Source organism: Argiope bruennichi, chromosome 7 (genome assembly GCF_947563725.1).
Source record: "Argiope bruennichi chromosome 7, qqArgBrue1.1, whole genome shotgun sequence".
NCBI classification, from domain to species: domain Eukaryota; kingdom Metazoa; phylum Arthropoda; class Arachnida; order Araneae; family Araneidae; genus Argiope; species Argiope bruennichi.
In genome coordinates, this window is record NC_079157.1 from 90991600 (window position 1) to 91013754 (window position 22155).

The 22155-nt window shown below is 30.1% G+C and overlaps 2 protein-coding genes across 4 annotated transcripts in view; both read left to right on the forward strand.

Annotated features, from left to right (window-relative positions):
- LOC129975132 (phenoloxidase-activating factor 3-like) overlaps window positions 1–22155 on the forward strand; it is a 52764-nt gene that overhangs the window by 18565 nt on the left and 12044 nt on the right. The window contains exons 1-2 of one of the 3 annotated variants that reach the window (XM_056088083.1): window positions 13724–13768; window positions 19629–19677. Coding sequence is in view for 1 of the 3 variants with exons in the window: in XM_056088081.1 (XP_055944056.1) it covers window positions 19629–19677 (49 nt within the window). In the remaining 2 variants the exon portion in view is untranslated. Of the gene's footprint in view, window positions 1–1044; window positions 1203–13723; window positions 13769–19628; window positions 19678–22155 lie in introns of those variants that run through there. The other 2 variants (XM_056088082.1, XM_056088081.1) reach the window with 2 other exon arrangements.
- Window positions 20777–22155, forward strand: part of LOC129975131 (tRNA wybutosine-synthesizing protein 5-like) — an 86711-nt gene continuing 85332 nt past the window's right edge. The window contains exon 1 of the mRNA XM_056088080.1: window positions 20777–20784. The gene's annotated coding sequence lies outside the window, so the exon portion shown is untranslated. The remainder of the gene's footprint in view (window positions 20785–22155) is intronic.

Below are 22155 nucleotides of genomic sequence, written 5' to 3' on the forward strand. Positions count from 1 at the left end.
ATTATAGGCATGTATATGATTTATTATAGGCATTCACTACAAACTCCTGCCAGATATATTTTCTTCCACCGTCATTATGCTGCTGGTGACGGTGCAGTTCCGGATTCAGAAACACACAGATATTTCCAAAAATCATTTCTCGGGGAGAACTAAAACTTGAGAGTTAATAATATCTTGAAACCATCATCGCTGACCTTTTTTTTTCTTTTGGCTTGATGATTTTTCTTGGAGCGATGTATCGCTCTCTGAAGTTTGGTTCCTTTCTTGGTGAAATTACCTTCTGCAAGCATATCTTCCCCAAATAATTAACGCACAACTACAGTTCTGTTACTCTTGCGCTTCTATTTACTGAATATATAATTTAAATAAGATAGCGAATTTACTATCCTTCCCGTCCCCGAGAGGGAAGCCGTAAAAATGTTGCGATGCTTCAGACAACGTTTGCAAGACGATCTTATTTCATCTGTGTAATTCATAAACAAGCGAAATAAGCCAATTCATCCTTTTCAATATTGTTTTTTAAATGTTTACATCATCTTAGTATATAACAGGGCAAAATTTTTAAATTTAAAAAACCATCCTCCTGTAGTTTAACAAAAATTAAGAATTGATCGCCAAAATTGTGAAATTTTTTTGGTGACTTTTTGTCACATGCGTGAATTTTGAAATTCTTATTGCAAAGCATATTTTCCATATAAATTTATCACGATATCTTTCAGTCACCCCAAATAATGGACTGTTAGCAAGTTTAAGAGCGTTTAGTACGATTTTGTTATGTTTTGCAAGAAATTGTTCTTAATTCTTACACCTCTGATTTCGATAGCAACGGAAGTTGGGATCTAGTAGATTCATTAGATCATTGAAAGTCAGAAATCTTTAAGCAACACTAGAGTCAAGATCTCGAATTCGCCAATTTGGGGCCAAAAATGCGTGGCATTCGTTTAACGGAAAAATATATTAATTGTTTTTGAAAAGAGAATTATCCGTAATGATGATTAAAAGCAGCAATTTTTGTTTGCAATATTTTCTTTTTTTCTCTTACAGATTAATCTAAATGGAACCTGAGACCGATGAAAGCATACAAGATAAAAATAATGTTTTGAAAAAAAATCTGGAAGAATCAGCTAAATGCATATGAAATCATTAATGTTAAATATATATAAATTTATGCGAGTAAAATGTTTCAAATAAATATTGTTGTATAAAGGCTATTATAGTTGAAATTTAAATAAAAGAATTGAAAATTTAGAATGTTATTATTTTTATAATATATATTTACTGTTTAAACATTACAAGAAATAAATAATCAAACAATAAACAAACAAGATTTTAATTTCAGAAAATAATACAAAGCAATTAAATTCTCTAAGCAATACATTTCTGTAAGATAATCGTATGAAATTCAATATTTTATTTAACAATTTTTCAGAGAATTATAACAAAGAAAAATAAAATGATGAACATAAAGTAAAATTCCCAAATGATATATGAAGCAAAACACTTCATATTCTACGAATTTATTATAATTATTCATTTAAAAACTTTACTGCATTTAGGTTTACCATAGTGCTATAGCGTGAAAGGTCATCAAAATTTTAAATAAATGCTTATTTTTATAAACGTATATTTATTTATGAATTTATTTTAAAGAAATGAGATTAAAAAAAAGGTAAACTAATTTTTTCTCATAATTCTGTAATTTTTTTCTGTACAAAAAAAGAAAAAAAAATACATAGATGAAGCATGCACAAGAGCAGTACAGACGAAAATCAAAACACACAAGCCGAAGATCGTTATTAAACGACCACAGCAGCAAAAAATGCGCAAAGAGATCTTACTGGAGATGAACACTCCAAAGAGAATCAGCATTCTAATTAACATTCCAGAATAAAAAAAAAATATATATATAACAAATAAGCAAGCCTTTTAATTAATTTATACTCTATATATGCTAATTTACGCGTTACATATTTGAAATTTGTACACTTTTATAGTCTCTACAGCAATATAAATTACGTTGTTTCAATACATAATTTAACGAAATACATTTAACATTATTTAAAACAATCATTAGTAAATAATTAGCAATAAATTGAATTTTGGTTCTAAACTAGTGGCACTATCTAGTAGCGAGTTTGAGAAATAGCAAGCCAAAATTGAAAGTGGAAAATAATTGAAATAAAAGAATCTATTATTTAGTACACAAATAAAAAGTATTTTAAATAAAATTTTCTTATTATTTTTTTATGTTCAATTAAAGAAGTATCAAAAAAATTCTGTTACAATGTTTAGAGCATTTCAAAGTGTACACGATTAGCCAATGACAAAATATGGAATCGCAAGATCATACAAGGTTATTTCCATACGGACATAATTTGCAAATTTACAAATATTCTATTAATTTTAATCTGAGAGCAAGACTTCCAAAATTATCTAAATGGAGAGGACAAATAATCTGGTTTATTATATTCAAAAAATAAAATAAAAATAAGAAAAATTGTGTATAGCTATTAAGGAGCACCTAAATTCGAACCGAAGACCTGCAAAATGTTCCAAAAAGGCAAGGACTCTCCATCCGCCAGTCCACACATGCTTCGAAAGTGACGGATATGTAAGCTTCTAAATTCGGTTACCCAATTATAGTTCGAAATACGATGGGATTCTGGCTTAAAAGCCCAATGCTATGAATAGGGCCCATTACTGCGCATGCACCAATTTGTGGAATTTGAGAAGTGTGTTGATTTTATTGATACTTCGATTAAAAAATATAATTTTTTGACTTAAAATTTGTAGAATAATTCGTAATAACCTTACAAATAATCTGGAATATAATATTCAAAAAATAAAAAAAAACAGAATAAAAAGTAAAATAAAAACTGTATACAGCTTCTCACGGGCACCCAGATTTGAACCGAAGACCTGCAAAATGTTTCAGATGGCGAGGGCGCTCAATCCTCTAATAAATATTGCTTTTACATGTCACAGAAATTTAAATATTCCAAAACAGGAAGCTTAATATTTGAGATATTTTCTTTATATGGTTTTAAGGAATATTAATTTCAAAATTGAACAAATTTCTTTTATTGGATAATCCATTCAGTCGGTTTTTAAAGGAAATTGATTTGGAAATGGTGTACACAGATGATTTGAAAATCGAATCTCGAGGCGAAATTTTAGAATCATTATATTTTAATAATTTTAGAGCTTTCAATGTCCTTTTTAAATACTAATTTAGCTACAAATTGATTTCACATAGGTAGTGTCATATAGAAATTTAATTTGTGCAATATTTCAGTTTTAGATTCCGTAATATTTATAACATGGGAACTCATTAGAAATATCGAGAAACTTAAGAACATAAATTTGTTGACTTTTCCGAAGCTTATTGACGAGATAAATATTTAAATATGGGATTGGTATTTGGGGTTTCAAAGAATTCAAGAACACCCTGTTGCCTTTTTCAAATGGTGTTCATTGGATTCTGCAAATCCTAAATGCATCACCCACTTCACAATTCGAACGTCTCTCTAAACGCGTTCATTCTTTTTTTCTCCGTTTGAGATATGATAGAGGATACTCTGTCATAAGAGTAGATTTTGATAAGTAGGCAAACATGATTTTTGAAAAATGTATTGGAAAATAAAAACCAGTGGAATGGAACTCTTCCGCATATTCGAACATAAATTTGTTGATGGACCGATATAATTCTCAAATGAATATTTAGATATGAGATTTGTATCTAGGTTTTCAAAGAATTTAAGAATATTGACTTTTCAAAATAGAGCTCCTTAGATTCTGAAAATCCTAAGTGCATCACGGACTTCGCAATTCGAGCGTCCGTCAAAAAGTTCCCATTCTTTTTTTTTTCCATCTGAGGATGCTATTGTCATTAACGATGTTGGCAAGACTGCCAACATGAATTACGAAAAAATGTATTCGAAATTACAAACCAGCGGGAATGGTTTCTCCTTTTTCTTTGCATGTACTTCATTTCTCTCTCTCTCTCTCTTGCTTCTCGTAGAAAACTGTAAAACTAGGAAATTCGGACAAGGTCTTGAACTTAAGAAGAACGCTGCTTTTTATTTTTACACTCTCGGGTTGTTTTATCAAATTATCATAGAAGACTAAAAGTGGTAATTTTAGTTTGTAATATTTCCTTTTATTCTTATAGATTATTCTAAATGGAACCTGAGACCGATGAAAATATAAGAGTTAAGAATAACATTTTGAGCCGGTGTCCTGGCATAGGGGTAGCGCGTCTTCCCCATGATCTGGGCAACCTGGATTCGTGTCCGGGTTTAGGCATGGTTGCTCTTCCGTTGTTCTATCTATGAGATGTGTGAATGTGCCCTCCTGTAAAAAGGGGTTGTGCAAGCGAATGAGTGATGCGTGAGTAGCTAAGTCGTACTCTTGGACCTAGTTGGCGCCACTAAAAAAACAAGAGACACTCCCCCACCGGCTTATAATCGCTGTCTTCGTAACAGCGGCTTGTCCGTGGCGAGTGCCATAAGAAAAAACAACATAATGTTCTGAAAATGAATCTGGAAGTTTCAGCTAAATTCATATGCAATAATTTATGTTGAATATATATATATATATATAAACTTATATATACATATATATATATATATATATATATATATATATATATATATATATATATATATATATTCAACATAAATTATTGCATATGAATTTAGCTGAAACTTCCAGATTCATTTTCAGAACATTATGTTGTTCATAAATATATATATATATGTAAAACACACACACACACACACACACACACACACACACACACACACACACACACACACACACACACCTACACATATATATATATATATATATATATATATGTAAATTTATGTGAGTAAAATGTTCCAAATGGTTACTATTGTATAAAAACTGTTATAATTGGAATGTGAATAAAAAAGAATGGAAAATTTAGAATGTGTTTATTTTTACAATACATATTTATTTTTAAAACATTACAAGCAATAAATAGACAAACAATAAGCACATAAAATCTGATTTCAGAAAGTAGACAAACTAAACTTTCTAAGCAATGCAATATTTTTTTTTTTTTTGTCTTATAGATTATTCTAAATTGAACCCGAGACGGATTAGAATATACGCGATAAGAATACTGATTTCTAAAAATAAATTTGGAAGATTTACTAAATTCGTATGAAATAATTTATGTTTAATATATTTAATTTATGCGAATAATGTTGAAAATGTATTAATATTTTATTTTATTTATTTGTTTGTTTATTTTAGAATGGCAACGTTATTTAAGAAATATTTTTTGCTGTCTCATTTTGTAGATGGCAACTTGTAGATCAATCCCAAGATGGAATAAACAAAGTTTGAATTTTTTACCGGTGGGATATCGTTTTTCTATTTTAATATAAAAAGCGAAAGAAAACGGTGTTTTTTCTTAGGCAGCTTTAACATTTTTTGGCGTCCGCGACAGGATTTTCTCGAAACAAAATAAATCAAGATGTTTCAAGCAATAAAAGGTTTTAAAAAAGAAGATCTGAAATACGTTGCGTCTGAAATTGGAGAAGACGTATCAGAAAATATTACGATAGTTGGATTAAAATATCTTATTTTAAAAAGTTGTGAATATAAGAATGATCCAGAATTCGTTCAAGAACTTTTAAGTAATGTTATTTCGGAAAGGAAATTAAAAGAAGAAACCGAAAAAGAAGATAAAAGATTGCAGCTTGAAGCTGAAAAGGAAGATAGAAGATTGCAGCTTGAAGCTGAAAAGGAAGATAGAAGATTGCAGCTTGAAGCTGAAAAGGAAGATAGAAGATTGCAGCTTGAAGCTGAAAAGGAAGATAGAAGATTGCAGCTTGAAATTGAAAAAGAAATAGAATTGGCAAGAATACAATCTCAAAATAGAGGTCAGTCATTTTCTGCTAATTCTACTGCTGATTTAAATAATTATAAGAGAAAGTTTACACTGCCTAGATTAGAATTTAGACAATTTGGCGACGATATTAAAGATTGGCTCCCATTTTGGAGTCAATTTGAGCAAATACATAAAGATGAGGATATCGCACCAGAAGACAAATTTCAGTACCTAGTTCAAGCAACAATTTCTGGTTCTCGTGCTAGAGAGGTTGTTGAAAGTTTTCCGCCAACTGGCGCCAACTATCAAAAGGCTATTGATGGTTTAAAATCGCGTTTTGGTAGAGAAGATATTTTAGTGGAAGTATATGTGAGAGAATTATTAAAATTAATTATTTCTGTGCAAACAAAAGAAACATTTTCATTAACTTCTTTGTATGATAAGCTTGAATCATATTTACGAGCATTAGAAACATTAGGTGTAACCACAGATAAATGTGCATCCATTTTGTATCCTATGGTTGAATCGTGTTTCCCAGCTGAATTTTTAAAGGCTTGGAATCGTAGTAATATTTCCAGTATTAACTCTGACGCGAAAGGAAGATTGGATAATTTGATGCAATTTTTGAAAACGGAAGTTGAAGGAGAAGAAAGAATATGTTTGGCTGTAGCCGGTTTCGGTTTAGGAAAGGGCCAAGAATACAGACCTTTGAAAAAGAAACAATATAGCTCGGAGAATTTGAGAAATAAAGTACCTACAGCTATAGGTTTGTTAACGACTGCTGCAGATAAAGATGTAAAGAAATCTTGCGTTTTTTGCGGTGGTAAACATTCAAGTTCAGATTGCTTTACGGCTCAAAAAATGACTCTATCGGAAAGACAAAAAATAGTCAAGGAAAAACGATGCTGCTTTGCATGTTTATCGCCATTTCACGCAGTTAAAAGATGCCGAGCAGTTTTAAAATGCCTGATATGTTCTAAAAAACATTTTCCTATAATGTGTGATGTGCTTGATTCGCAAAAGATGTCTGTAGAGGGAAAAGAAGATAAACCCGCACTAGATGTTAATATGGCTAATTTTAATAAACACAGCCCTAAGATATTTCTTCAAACTCTCAAAGCTAAAGTGGTATCGGATAATAAACAGAAAATTGTGAGGTTACTTTTTGATTCCGCATCACATAAATCTTACATTTTGAAAAGTGTAGCTGAAGAAATGAATTATACACCCGTTCGATGTGAAAAATTGGTACATTCTCTTTTTGGTGGCGTTATCACTAATGAATTTAAACATAATTGTTATAAAGTAAAATTGAGAAATTTGATTGGAAATTTCGGCTGTAATTTTGAAGTTCTGGATCAATCTATCATTTGTGACAATATTAGACCGGTTTTTAAAGGTCCCTGGATAAAAGAATTAGAGGAAAATCAGATTAATCTAACTGATATTAGCGATACTTGTGAAGGCATTGATATTCTAATTGGAGCTGACGTTATGGGGAAAATGTTAACTGGCAAAAGAAAAGTCTTATCTTCAGGTCTTGTCGCTGTAGAAACTTTCTTAGGATGGACCTTAATGGGTAAGGTACCACAGGAAGAATCTTCGGAAGAAAACCTGGCTTTAATAGTGCTGTCCTTATTTGTAAATGAAGCTGAAATCACAAAATTATGGAAATTAGATTCAATCGGAATCAATGATCCTGTTGAGAAAAAATCTAAGAACGAGATTGATCTTCGGACCAAGGAGCATTTTCTAGAAACGGTAACAATTAATAAAGATGGTCGATATGAAGTTTGTTTACCATGGTCTGATGATAAGTCACCTTTGCCCGACAACTTGGATTTGGCGAGGAAAAGGCTCGACTACACTACCTCAAAACTTATAGCTATGAATATGTATGAGAAATATGAAAATATTCTTCTAAATTGGTTAGATGAAGACATAATAGAGGAAGTTCCTACCAACGAAATGAACTCTTATGGTAATTATTTACCTCACCGTGCAGTGATAAAACTAAGCAGCAGCACTACTCCAATTCGTCCGGTGTTTGACGCTTCAGCGAGATTAGCAAATTATCCATCTTTGAATCAGTGTTTGGAATGTGGTCCTAATCTCATTGAGCTTATTCCAAATATTCTTCTTCGATTCAGAGAGGGACAGCTTGGCGTTATAGCTGACATCAGGAAAGCTTTTCTGCAAATTAGTATTCGTAAAGAGGATAGAGACTTCCTTCGGTTTTTGTGGTGGGAAAATAGAGAAGAAAAGAAATTGAGAGTTTTTCGTCACACAAGAGTTGTTTTTGGGGTAAAATGTAGCCCTTTTCTTTTAGCTTCAGTAATTGAGTACCATATTCAAAAATGTGAAGGATTTGAAAAATCTTTGAAGAAAAGACTTTTGGAGAGTTTCTACATTGATAATGTCGTTACTAGTGTCGACAGTAAAGACCAATTAGATCGATTCATTGACAATTCTAAAACCTTGATGGCAAAAGGTGGTTTTGATCTTAGAGAATGGGAATGGTCTGGCGACTGTGAAACTAATTCAAAGGAAGAAACTCAGGTATTAGGTCTTATTTGGAATAAGAAATTAGACACTTTGAAAATTAACATGAAATGGCTGGATGGCATTAATGTGGAAAAAGTAACTAAAAGGAGTATGTTATCTACAGTACATAAAGTATTTGATCCTTTTGGATTCACTGCACCAGTGATGCTCTGTCCGAAAATAATGCTACAAAAGGCATGGACATTAGGTACAAGTTGGAATGAAGAAGAGATTAGAAAGGAAAAGTCTAAGACGACTTTTATATTATCAAATAATGAAGCCTGTGGTGTTGCAAACTGGTACTACAGATATTTTTCGAACTATGATAGAATAGTTCGTCTTGTTGCATGGATCCTCCGCTTCATGAACAACTGCAAAAATATAACTGAGAAGAAGCATGGTGAATTAACCGCTACAGAATTTCAGGAAGCAGAAATGAAGGTTTTATTTATGATACAGAATGAGTCTTTTCTCCCAGAAGAAGAAAAGAGATTAAAAACCCTACAAGTATTTAAAGACGATCTTGGCATCATCCGTTTGAAAACTAAAATTATTTATCGCAAGGACAGTGAAGATTTTCTTAAACCTATTGTTCTTCCTCCGAATCATGAAGTGGTAAAGCGGTTAATCTATAATGCTCACGTTAAGAACTGTCATGCTGGAGTCCAGATACTATTGAATGCACTTAGAGAAAAGTACTGGATCCTAAATGGAAGAAAAGCGGTGAAACATGTGGTGGCCAATTGCATTACGTGTAAAAGATATAGCTCAAAGAACATAGAAGTTATAAGTCCCCCCCTTCCAGAAAATAGAGTAAAGGATGCTGCGGTGTTTCAGATAACTGGCGTTGATATGGCTGGACCTTTATTCCTTAAAGACAAGAAGAGCTGGGTTCTGATTTTTACTTGTGCAGTGTACAGAGCAGTTCATTTCGAGCTTGTTACTGCTGCATCGACTGATGTTTTTTTAATGGCCTTTAGGAGATTTGTTTCTCGCAGGGGAAGATGCACAACAATATACTGCGATAATGGCTCCAATTTTGTTGGAGCAGCCAACTATTTAAAACAACTGGATTGGAACCGCATCCAAAAATATGGAGCAATAAACTCTATTTACTGGAAGTTTAATCCTCCAACTGCTGCCTGGTGGGGCGGATGGTGGGAGAGATTAATTAGAATTTTAAAAGATCTTTTGAAGAAAGTGTTAGGACAGGCACGTCTCAATTATGAGGAGATGATAACGGTTTTGGCAGACTGCGAGCGTGTAATCAACTCAAGACCTCTAACTTACATTTGCGAAGAGGAAGCTATAAAACCAATTTCTCCATCGATGTTCATACAAGATGTGCATGAATGCAATCTTCCTGATATAGATGCTGTAGAGCAAAATTCTGTGAGCAATAGATTCAAATACAGACAAGCAGTGCTTAAAGACTTAAGAAATCGTTTCAGATCTGAGTATTTGGGTGCTCTCATACAGCGGAGAAATAAAAAATCAAGAAAATGTACAGTTACTGTTGGTGACATTGTTATGGTGGGAGCAGATAATAAAAAGAGACTTGTCTGGCCTTTAGGTCGTATCACAGAAATCATACCAGGTAAAGATGGACATGTACGACTTGTTCGAGTGCAAACTTCACAGCAGAATTTCCTGCGACCAATTCAAAGAATATATCCATTAGAGTTAACATCCTCTGATGACTTCTCCACTTCGATGACACCAGATGATTTGAATAAGTCAAATGACATCACCAAAACTTCTGACAGTACTTCTGGCAACGAGATGAAATTTAGTAGAGCCGGAAGAAGAATTAAATTGCCAGAGAGACTGAACTTGTGATTTATTTTGTTTTTGATTGGACATTTTCACATTAATTTTCATTTTTATATTTAAATATTAATTGAAAATTTGTAAAACGTTGCCATTAATTGAATCTCTTAACTCTGTTTAACTAATAGTATTATATTTTGATTATTATTTATAATCAAAAGGTGGGAGGATGTTGAAAATGTATTAATATTTTATTTTATTTATTTGTTTGTTTATTTTAGAATGGCAACGTTATTTAAGAAATATTTTTTGCTGTCTCATTTTGTAGATGGCAACTTGTAGATCAATCCCAAGATGGAATAAACAAAGTTTGAATTTTTTACCGGTGGGATATCGTTTTTCTATTTTAATATAAAAAGCGAAAGAAAACGGTGTTTTTTCTTAGGCAGCTTTAACAAATAAAATGTTTCAAATAATTATATTGTATAAAAGCTATTATAGTTGAAATTTGCCTCTTTGAATAAAAAAAATTCATAATTTTGAATGTGTTTATTTCTCCAGTGCAGATTTACTGTTAATAAGTAAACAGACAAAACTTTAAATACATAAAATAATACTAAGCAATACAGTTCTGTAAAATACTCGCATGAAATGCATTATTTGATTTGTCGGTTATTCAGAGTCTTATAAAAAATGAATAAAATAATGAACTTAAAATAAAATTCTCACACGACTTACAAGCCAAGAACTTGCTATCGTCCGCTCTCTCAGCACATGCGCAATTTCCTTCTGCGCATGCGTGACTTACTGGAATCTTACAACCAGCTGAATGCAAATCCATCTTCAGAATAAATTATGTGAGTTAGATTGAAGATATACATTTTAAAGTGTTTTTTTTAAGTGGACATTAAAGTGTGTGTGTGTGTGTGTGTGTGTGTGTGTGTGTGTGTGTGTGTGTGTGTGTGTGTGTGTGTGTGTGTGTGTGTGTGTTTGCAGAATCTATTGGCAGATTTTATAGTTTAAAATCTGCAAGAATGGTCCCTTCAAAACTTTCTCGCATATTCTCTAATAAATTTGTCATGACAGAGAATGCCTTACATGGTATTGGCGTAGAATGGTTACAAAATATCAATCTTTGGCGTGAATTTAGCATTTTTACTGAATCTGTTGTCAGTATTGGCGAGTTATTTGGCGATTAATTCCTGGCGTGCATTCATAATATCCAAAAACTGAATTTGTGTTTTAGACATGTTTTTCTCAACCGACTTAAACAAAAATTTGATCCAAAACTCCACTTGTAGTGACGCAAATTTCTTACCAAATTTGATATATTTAATTAAGTGCGTTTTTGAACTATCACATTTATTGGTTTCTGAAAATACCGACAGATAGATGGTCAAACCGTAGTTGAATTCGACTCAACATTTGATAGGTGTCTGCACTATATATGTTAAATCTATGAACCGAATTTTATTTATCTTGCTCTCTTCGTTTTGTAATTATTATATCATATTCGAACAGCCGGACAGACGAACTTCCTCTGAACAGATTTTGCTCAAAATTTGATAAAAATCTGCAAATTTGGTGTAAAGATTAGTATATCAAATTTTAGCAGTATAGCTCAGAGCATTTTTGTGTTATCTTTATCAAAGATAGCAGACAGACAGACAGACATTTACCGAAAATTTGTTTTTCGGACCTCGGAAGGTCTAAAACAGTGCTTCGTAAAAATAGTCGTGTTCGAATTTTTTTTGACTATTACTATACTTTCTCTATATAACATATACGAGAAAATAAAAAAAAAGGTAAAATAGTATTCACTATCAAACAAGTACTCTTTGTATGGGTCTTAATACTTCGCTTAATCATGTTAATTTACATTCCAATTTTAATTAAAATCGAATGGAGTATTTTTCAAAAGCAAAAATTTTTTTTTGGTAGATTTTTTATAGGAAAACTACTTATTCCAATGTCTCTCATGACACGGTTTTGAAAAATAAAAGTATATTGACTGATGAATTTTCAGCCTCTAATTTTAACTGTTTTTAACATCAACAGTTCATACTGTCATTTTTGAAAAAAAAAGGAAATAAATCTTCTATCTTTATTTCATTTTCATACTTTGAAATTGTTTAAATGCACCTGAACCAAAGATTGAGATCTTCAAGATCTTCATTAAAATTAATTAAATAAAAATAAAGGAAGAGAACTATTTAATTATTATGTAAAAATAAAGGGAGGGAATTATTTAAATATCAGCTTAAAAATTTCTAGAATCGTGTGTTTTTGCTGCTAAAAATCCGAAATTTACCATTTCAATGATGGTGATGATGAGCGTGGATTTTAATTTTTTTGAATACATGTTCTCTATTTGTATTCAAATTATTATCTGTATCTTGGAAGCCAAATTTTGAGTGTGTTACTTTTGTCTTTATTTAGCCTTTAAAAATAAAATGCATTACTTTCTAAAATTTTATTTTCTTCGTGACAATATACATAAAAATGAATTATCACTCATATACTCTATGATAGTAAAATCTGTTTAACCATTGAAATTTGTCAAGTGTTTGTTTCTTGGGTTGTAGACTATTTTTAATCATGTTTAAATACTGTCAAAGAGGCTTAATTCATATTTTTTATTCAAAAGAAAATTACTTATAAAATTAACTTTTATTGTGCTCATATACAAATATTCAGAATTGTATTTTGCAATATTCAATACATGAAGAATAATTTAGGTTTGAAACTTAGTTTATGATCCTCTTGAGTATGGTATCTGAAATAAGCAAGTAGAGTAGTTTTTTCAGCAATCGTAATGCTGCTTTCTTTATTATTATTTTCACTTGTTAAGTTCCAAACCTACTGCACGAATTTTGTGAGAAATGAAAATTAAAAATAATCAATAAATAGACAGCGATTAAATAATTTGATTGAATCCTGGCCCACGAGTTTATTGCCAATATGGTAACCCAAAAAGTGCAAGTGGAATAATTTTCCTAGTAACCCTAATACTGATTTTTCAAACAAGGAAAAACTTTTTCGCTTGTTTAGTTGTACATCTACTTCTGTAATATTAAAAAAAATGGAAATTAAAAATAATCTACATAAAAACATCCGTTAAAGAATTTAATTAATTTTTAGTTTATAATTGAAAGTATTATTAATGCTATTATAATATTCCAGCATTATTTTTTAAATCATAATATTTATCTTTTGCTATATTTATTGAATTAATGTGCTCTAATGAAAATCAGTGTGTTCACGAATCTATCAGATCAGGAAGAAAAAAAATTAAAAACATCTGCTGCTTCTTTTTGAAATCGTTTGTCTTTATTTCACTGTTTTTCATTTTAATATTTTCTTGCCATTGTAACGGAATTCTATGCGATATTTTTTTCTATTTTCTTTATAATTTATTTCTGTAATGTTCAATATTATATTCGAATATTTTTATTGGACAATTCAATGTCTGCATTTCGAAGTATATTAAGCGACGATAGAACAGAGTTTGCATCAGTGATGAGTTCCACTGTTTATTTAATAGAAATTCTTACATTTTCCCCTGCTCAAATGAAGAATTAATTTAACCAAGTAAGTGAATTTATTCCTTAAAAATCCCTAATAATAAAATGAACTATATGCAGATTTACAGCTCTATTTTACAAACTGATTCAATGTGAGAATTTCATACAGACAATAATTCTTTAATTCTATACAGCATTTGACATTGAATAATTAATCGAACAACATCTCTTCATAATTTCATTGAATGTTAGAACAGCATTATATTTTATACAAATTCAAAATGTTTCCATGTAAAGTTTGGAATAGAATTCCTTGTTTTATTTTTTTTATATGGGCTTTTAATCTCATCTTCTCCATTTATCAACATTAACATTTTTTTTCAAATATTCTTGAATTTTTAAAAATTAATTTAAGCTCATTTTTATTTCATTATTAAACGTAGAAGCAAATTTTTTAACCAATATTCATTTTTCCCTCTTTCTTTACATTTTCGAGAATAGCAACATCCATTGCTGAGACATTTTCTTAAATTTTATTAAATGAAAAAATGTTTCGGTATTATTGAAGCATGTTCTCTTTAATAACAGCTAATATCAAAGGTTTCAGTGAAAGCTGATCCTAGCTAAATCTTTAACTCAGTATTAAAATAAAAAGATTCAAAATAATCAGCTTAAATTTTATTTTACCAAATGTAGACTTTAAAAAAAAAATAAACTTTTTTAAAAAAGTAACTGGATTTCTACATTCCTCAAATTTTGAATACTACATCAGTTTAAAAATTAAATTCTGATTTAAATTTTAGGGTTTTTTAAAAACGATTTTACTGAGGTTTAAATTTCAGAAATTTGCCTTTATTTAAATTTGAATTATTTGGAATAAATTCGCACATTTTTCTGTTTCTGAAATTCTTTAAAAAAATGTGTCAGGTTGTCTATATCTTTTAAAGAGCTAATCATGTATTTGCAAATCAGTCGCGAACCCTGTTTAACAATTATATTTTACACTATTTAATAATGATCTTCAAAAAACGTAGACAAATCAAACGCAGGCAGATTACAAAGTAAAAAGGTACAAAACGCTCTTTCATTATTCGGTTGAAATAAACCATTGATATTGTAAGCTACTAAAAATATTAATATTTGGGAAATATTTGTAAACACGAATTGTATATATAAATTCAAAATCACAACTAGTTCATTCATCAAGTTAATCGTATTAATTTGGCAATGAAGCAATAAAATAGACCTGATTTAAATTTCAACATCGTAAATTACAGTTTGCAATTTAAAAAAAAATCGTTAAAATTCGAAACAAATTTCACAGTTATATATATCATTGAAATTATGATTGTTTTGGACTCTAAGATATGTAAAAGTATTGTTTTTGTAATAATATTTTCAGAAATTATTAGTAAGATAAGTGAAATCACGCTTAATTTTTGATTAATAAAAAGTAAATTTCAAAAAATCGAAAGAGTAAGATCCCACCATCAAGTTTGATAAAATCAGCTCAAATGGTGTAATATATGCAGCATCAAAGGATACACAGATAACAGATAGATAAATCTCCGCATTTAGTACTAGAAATGATAAAGACTGCATGATTTATATTAAATATGGACTGCTCTGTCACATGAAATGCATCTTAATATACTATTAAAATAATTTTTTTTAAATATTTAAATTTTTTCCGAAATCTCTAATGAAAGTTTGTTAGAAAACATTTTTGGGAATTATTTACATATTAATTCTTTAAACTGCTTAGAAAAAAAAGAGCTTGAATGAGAAATTCAGACGCTTATTTCTGTCAAAAATTTCGATATTCGCTGGTATTCTTGAAAGTCTTTCTGAAAGAACTACATGTATTGTACATTTCGATTTATAATCATTACCTTTTAAAACTTAATTTCAAATGCTGTTGTACATATTTTAATTATATTTTCTTTAACAATTGTCTTTATAATTGTTGTATTATATAATCCTCATAAGCAGTTTAATTACTTTCTGGAATAAATTTGATGTATTAATCGGCTGATAGGCTATATTATTCAAAAAAAAATTTATATCTAATTATTTAGGTTTAATTTCTAATCCCCAATATCATACCTGTTTTTGGGATTGACAAGGGAAGGAAGAATAAATGAATAGCAGCTTGAGAATTAGAGTGATATTCGTCTTGGTCGCCCCCTTTTGTATTGGATTTCTGTTTTTGTCGTTTGTATATTCATTTTTACGGCAGGTCTCTGGGTAAATGATAACATTTATTTCTCAGTTCTGCTTCCACAACATATTTAAAGATATTTAATGCTTCCCATTCATCAAAAATCTTCTGACAATTGCATTGCTCCCTGCTTGACCAATAGGCCGCGGTGGCCTGGTGGTAAGGTCTCGGCTTCGAAACCGGAGGATTACAGGTTCGTAACCCGATTCCACCGAAGAACCGTCGTGTAAGAAGGTCTGTTGCACGGTAAATCCGTCATGACCAAACGTCCTCCCGCTGGTGTGGTGTGGAGAGGGGGGTGCCAGCTCAGGAGTCGTCCTCGTCATCTGACTGCGGTTCAAAATGACGAGGTCCGTCCCAAAATGGCCCTAGTGTTGCTTCAAATGGGACGTTAATATAACCAAACCAAACAAAACCCTGCTCGACTAATTACTTTGAGGCTCCCATGCTGACGTGTCTCACTTCTCTCCGGCAGGCGAATTTCAATTGTTGAACAGAATTTAATTTCGGCATAGGCATGAAAGAACAGAGTATTCTTGAGTGATAAGGCACTGTATTTGGAAGCGAGAAAAATAAATGTATTTTGAATAATTCTGTCAGTTTTTCTAAAATGTGTACGCATGGAGAAGGAATATATTTTCTTATTTTATTGTTAGTATGGATATTCCACCTGGACATATTCATTATGTATTACGTGGACATTATTGTATTTTAATATTTACAAATTTGTGAATTGTGATAGGAAACAAGGCATGACTTTTTTATTTCCTAAATTTTTTATTTGCGCATTCAGCTAATAGGAGACAATACAATACCACATATAAACAGGTAATGCACATCGATCATCCTTTTTTTTATGCGTCTCTCTTCTCTCTCTCCACCTCCTGCCTCTCAATTCTTACCTTCCTGCTTGGGGACTCATTTTCTATGCCAGGCTTTCAGAAGTGTCAATATCACAGCGGAATCTTACAGAATCTCCAGAAAATTATTTGTCCACTTCGTCCCATTTTGCTTCTGGTACCGTTTCAGTCTACATCAGCAATAGATGAGGATGTTTAGGAAGAGTTAATAGTAATAATAATTGTGGAATTTCAAACAACACAAAATATATATATATATATATATATATATGCGACTGAACAACTTCTAAACTTGAAAGTTTTAATATAAATTGCATGAAAACGTGTTATCAATACATGCATTTTTTAAATTTAAAAACAGCTCTGTACAAACAGCTCTTACAGACAGCTCTGTCTTTCAAGTACATTTGTCGAAAAAAAATAAACCTGGGAATTCATCTGTAAGAATGAAGGAATCTCGACCCATTCCCTATTGTTAAACCTGTAAAGATCTATTTCTCATCATATTATTTCACCTTTTTTTAAATCTCTCCTATAGCCCTCTACACATCTCCCCTTCAAAACCCCATATCGTTAAAGATAATGCCCATTTATGAAAAATATTTGATAAGGTTACGTTATTCAAGCATTTTTTCGATCGATTGTGTAATGAGCTTACGCAAAACTAAATCAAGTGTTTTGGAGAATTATCAGTAACTCTATAAATGGAAGCCTACCTTTCTTTTCTTTACACCCTCTTTTTTGCAATATACCTAGAGATTAATTAACCAGACAAAGAATAAATCAACAAAGAATAAACACCAAGGGTGAATGTCATCAAGTATGCCTTAGAGAATAATTTCCTTCAATCTTTGATATTTCATTATCGGACTAATTTTTATATCGATGAATAGTTAAAATTTATTCTTAAAAGAATACTGTTCCAAAAATTACATTTTTGGAGTTTCTTTTCTATTTCTTTCTTTATTTTTAGTTCAATTTTTATACTTTGAAAATTTTGGACAGACCTAGCTTTTTAATAAGGTAAAAAAATGTTTATATACAGTCAAATGAAATCTGGTATTTTCGGGGACTCGAACTGGATTTCATCTCTAGGTGGTGATGAAAATCCATTAACTTAAACTTTACAAAACAAGAGGATGTAAAGAAGTTTGTTAATTAATAATGAGTATCTAAAAATTAAATTTCGTTCGGCAGTTTTTTTTTTTTTTTTTGTCAAATAATGCTTTTTTTTTGGAATTACATATGAATATTTTCCACTTTTACCTACATATGAACTGGTCATTTAAGTAAATAAAAATATGAATGCACTTAGTTTAACATATTTTTCGAATTGATTAACTCAATAATGACATTGTTGCTGTTGGATGTGAGCCTAACGTATTCGTTTTTTGATAATGTCATACAGCGCCATCTCACTAAATTTTGAGCTACCAAGAGTTTATGATCCCATGGCAAATGCAAGTACCAGAAAGATTTAAGAGATGGCGCTACATGACATCGTCATTATAACAGCAGATAGGAAAAAGCAGATAGGATATTTTTGACCCACAATAACTTCCGTTCTTTTTTTTTCATAATACTTTGTACACAAAGAAAAAACGTTCTCTACAATAACGTAAGTAAAAAGTGGATATGTAGCAGATGTTTCTTAATTGATAGAAACAACACAGGAGTGAATGTTAATTTATTAAAATGAATTAATTATCTGCAGCTGTATCGAATTTTAATTGCCAATTTTGAGCTGAAAAAGATGTGAAAAAATTTATTCGTGTGTCTGTCAATTAGAAAAAGTGGGAATCGTTGACAACAGAATGAATGGCAACAAGATGTATTTACCAGTATATAAAGGAATTCCGAGTTCGATCAACGACTTACACGTAACATTTTTATTCAAGTGCTTACAAGAGTTCGAGGATGTTTAGTAAATTTAACATCGCGTTGATTATATATTGCTGCTTAGTATTTGTAAGTATAAGTTTTGAATTTTAATTATTAAAAATAAGTTAAAATACATTTAATAGTGATCCAGTGATAAATTTAGTGATATATGATTTAGGTAAAAAATAAGTGTTGTAATAATCTCTTTAAAAGTAAGCATAATTTATATAAATGATATACAATATAGAAATGAAGGAGTTTAAAAAAATCCGCGTTTAGAAAACAATAATTTTCAAGACTGCAGGTAAACACATTATAAATAATATATTAATTCAGTGAAAGGTGGGAATAAACATTAGAAAGTGATATTAGTAATTTTAAGAATAAATAGTTATCGATAGATAATATAAACTTTGCTTTTGATCAATTAGAAATAATTTTAAAATGAATTAAAAATATTATATGCTTTTTAGATTTTTGTTAAATTATTAAGTACCACATTTTTAAACGAGTAATGATTTTCAATCAACAAGTTTTGAACCAAGCGATTATTGCTTTTAAATAATTAAATTCGAATGAAGTATTTCATTTTTTTCTCCGTGGCACTCATTTACATAGATTTACTCAATTTTTTGTACATATATTAAATCTTGTGAAATGTCAGTTTAAAAAATAAAATGCACATGCAATTTATTAAGCCAATTAAAAAAATCAAATATTTACTTTAATTGAAAAATTAACTATTTTTGTGTTCATCTGCTTTTAAGATCTAAAGAGATAAAATTTAATATAGAAAAGGTTTAAGATCATTCGTAGATTCTCATATTCATAGAAAATATCACTAAAGGTTATCAAAATTCTTTTTTTTTGAAAAAAGTGCTTTTATAAATTGTAATTTAAGAGTAAGATCATTTTCCATTATTATCACCTTGCCACCAATTTTAATAACATTTTTATTCTTTCAGAAATCTGTAGTGGTAGGATCTCAACCTAACATTACTCAACTTCAATGTGGTAAGTGTTTTGCTATGCTTAATTTAAAGATAAAAATAAACAAATTTAAGAAAAATATTATTTAATTTCAAAAATTATAAAAAGAAGGCATACAAATATATGCAATTACAACTGTTAAATAATATAATTTGATTTAACATGTTTGATGTTCGTAAAGATGAAATTTTGTAACTGATTTCTTTTGTCCACTTTTTGATGCGCTTTATATTTGTTATTTTGTATATATGTATATTCTTCATTACATTGTTTCAATGCATTATTTTGTAAAATATAGTATTTTTAACATTTTAAAAATTAATTGCTAGTTAATTATTAGCTATAAATTAAATTTTTATTCTAAATCAGTGGCTCTATCTGGTAGCTAATTCGAGAAACAATACGTCAAAGTGAAAAGTTGAAAATAACTGAAATAAAAAATATATGCTATTTAGTGTACTAATAAAAAGTATATTTCTAAAAGCTATATTTTGATTAAATTTTATATTAAATTAGAAAAGTATAAAAAAAAATTTTGGTAACGCATACAGCATTTCAGTGAGCTCACCATTAGGCTGCGGTAACAAAGATAATCGTAATGGAATTTCAATCGTAACAGATACAGAATCGTTCCATCTCTTACTCTGTTATATCATTAATTCATGTCAGCTTTGAAAGAAGACTTTAATAGTATATAATCCAAAATCTATGTAGTACATGAGTTGAAAGTTAAATTCAATAAACTAAACTCTAATTTGCATCTTTCCTAGTGAACAAGCTGTATTGAAATGACAATAATAAGTATGTGATGTCAGTTAATGTGCTTCATTAAAAAATTTCGATATTTTGTTTATTACTAGTCACTTTTGGCAGAGGAAGGGTTCACCAGAGATATTGATTATATTAAATTTCCATTAAGTCGTTTAAATATGATTTCGCGATGAGGATTGCGTCAGAATTTCAGATATTGAAGCTAAGAAGCAGTTACAGAACATACTATTAATTGTATTCATCGTGTACAGGAACTTTTCAAATGGAGTCCAGGCCCATGACATCACAGCTTTATTTAAAATATAAAAATTATGTTCAATTCAGTCCTCTTTCACTTTTTTTTTCTTTTTTATTTCTCTTGAAAATTACAGAATTCTTCTTCCTTAGTTTTGAGCAATGGAAAAAAATAAAGTGATTAAATATTTAATGAAACAATGAAAAAGGTTTCATTTTTAGATTAACAATGTAATCTATTGTTGGAAATTAAGGAAAAGAATTTTTTTTTCAATAATTGCCAAAATTCAGAAATAATGTGCATGAAGATTAAATTAATATAATTTGAGATAATTTTTTACTCTTATGATGACGTAAAAATCGTTTTCGTAATATAATAATTTTAGAAGAGATAGTTGAAAATAGCGAAATATCACTTAATTTTTTATTAATTCAAATTCTAATTAATTTTTTTTAAAAAAATTGGTCTAAAGTACACATTTTTACTCGCCAAAATATATATACGGTTCAAATTTAACAGTAAGCCAAATGATCTGGTCTGTAGGGCGCCAACACATACATGGACACACAATCATTCATCTTTCTACCAATATATTTCAATATACTAATATATTTTTAAAGATTTGCGAAAGCATATAGATACTTCTAAGAAGATATTAAGAAGATAAAGAAGGTTATAAGGAAGACTAGGTTATGGGTAGTTCGGAGAACGAAACGAGGCATCAAATGATATGAAGAATCGTCGAATGAAAAAAATTATAGCAAAGGCTTGTGGCGGATTAGTATGAGCGAGGATAGAACCTTGGACCTTCTGATTCGCAGCCCAGTAACATGACCACAATACAAGAGCAATTTCTCGTGTATCGCAGCTGTTAACTGGCTTATAAGTTATTCACTACATTCAGAATCATTGAAACATAGATGACTCAAATTGTTTAGCAGCAACTTTTGGGGTACATGACTCACATCTAATTATGAATAGCCACCGAATTTGAAAGTGTTTTTAGTAGGAGCAATTCATGTCTTTCGTTTGAATTATTACAGTGTTATAAATCAAAAGAGAACAAACGACTGAAAGCTAATTTTGTTAATTCCATTATTATTCAATTCTTTATTAATATAGAAAATTTCAAATACTGCTTACCATACTTATATTTAGAAATTAGTTAAATTAAAAATGAAGAGTACGGTTGTAGATTCTTCATTTTTGATTTCTCAAAATTTGAAGAAAAACAAACTATGTATGTTAACAAATAAGTTTCTGTTGATTACAGAGTTAACTGCAGCGGAAAAGAAATGAGTTAATATTTAATTTAATTTTTCTACATGCTCTTGCCCTTTTACATTTAGATACGAATGAATAATGCTGAAAGTCACTTTAATTCAACTGAAAGAAAATGAAAGAATTCGACTCGAAAATCCGTCGGTAAGAATTGAAATTTCAATCTCAAATAAGTCCTGCCTTTATCTCCGACACACGCACGTCATATATGTGAA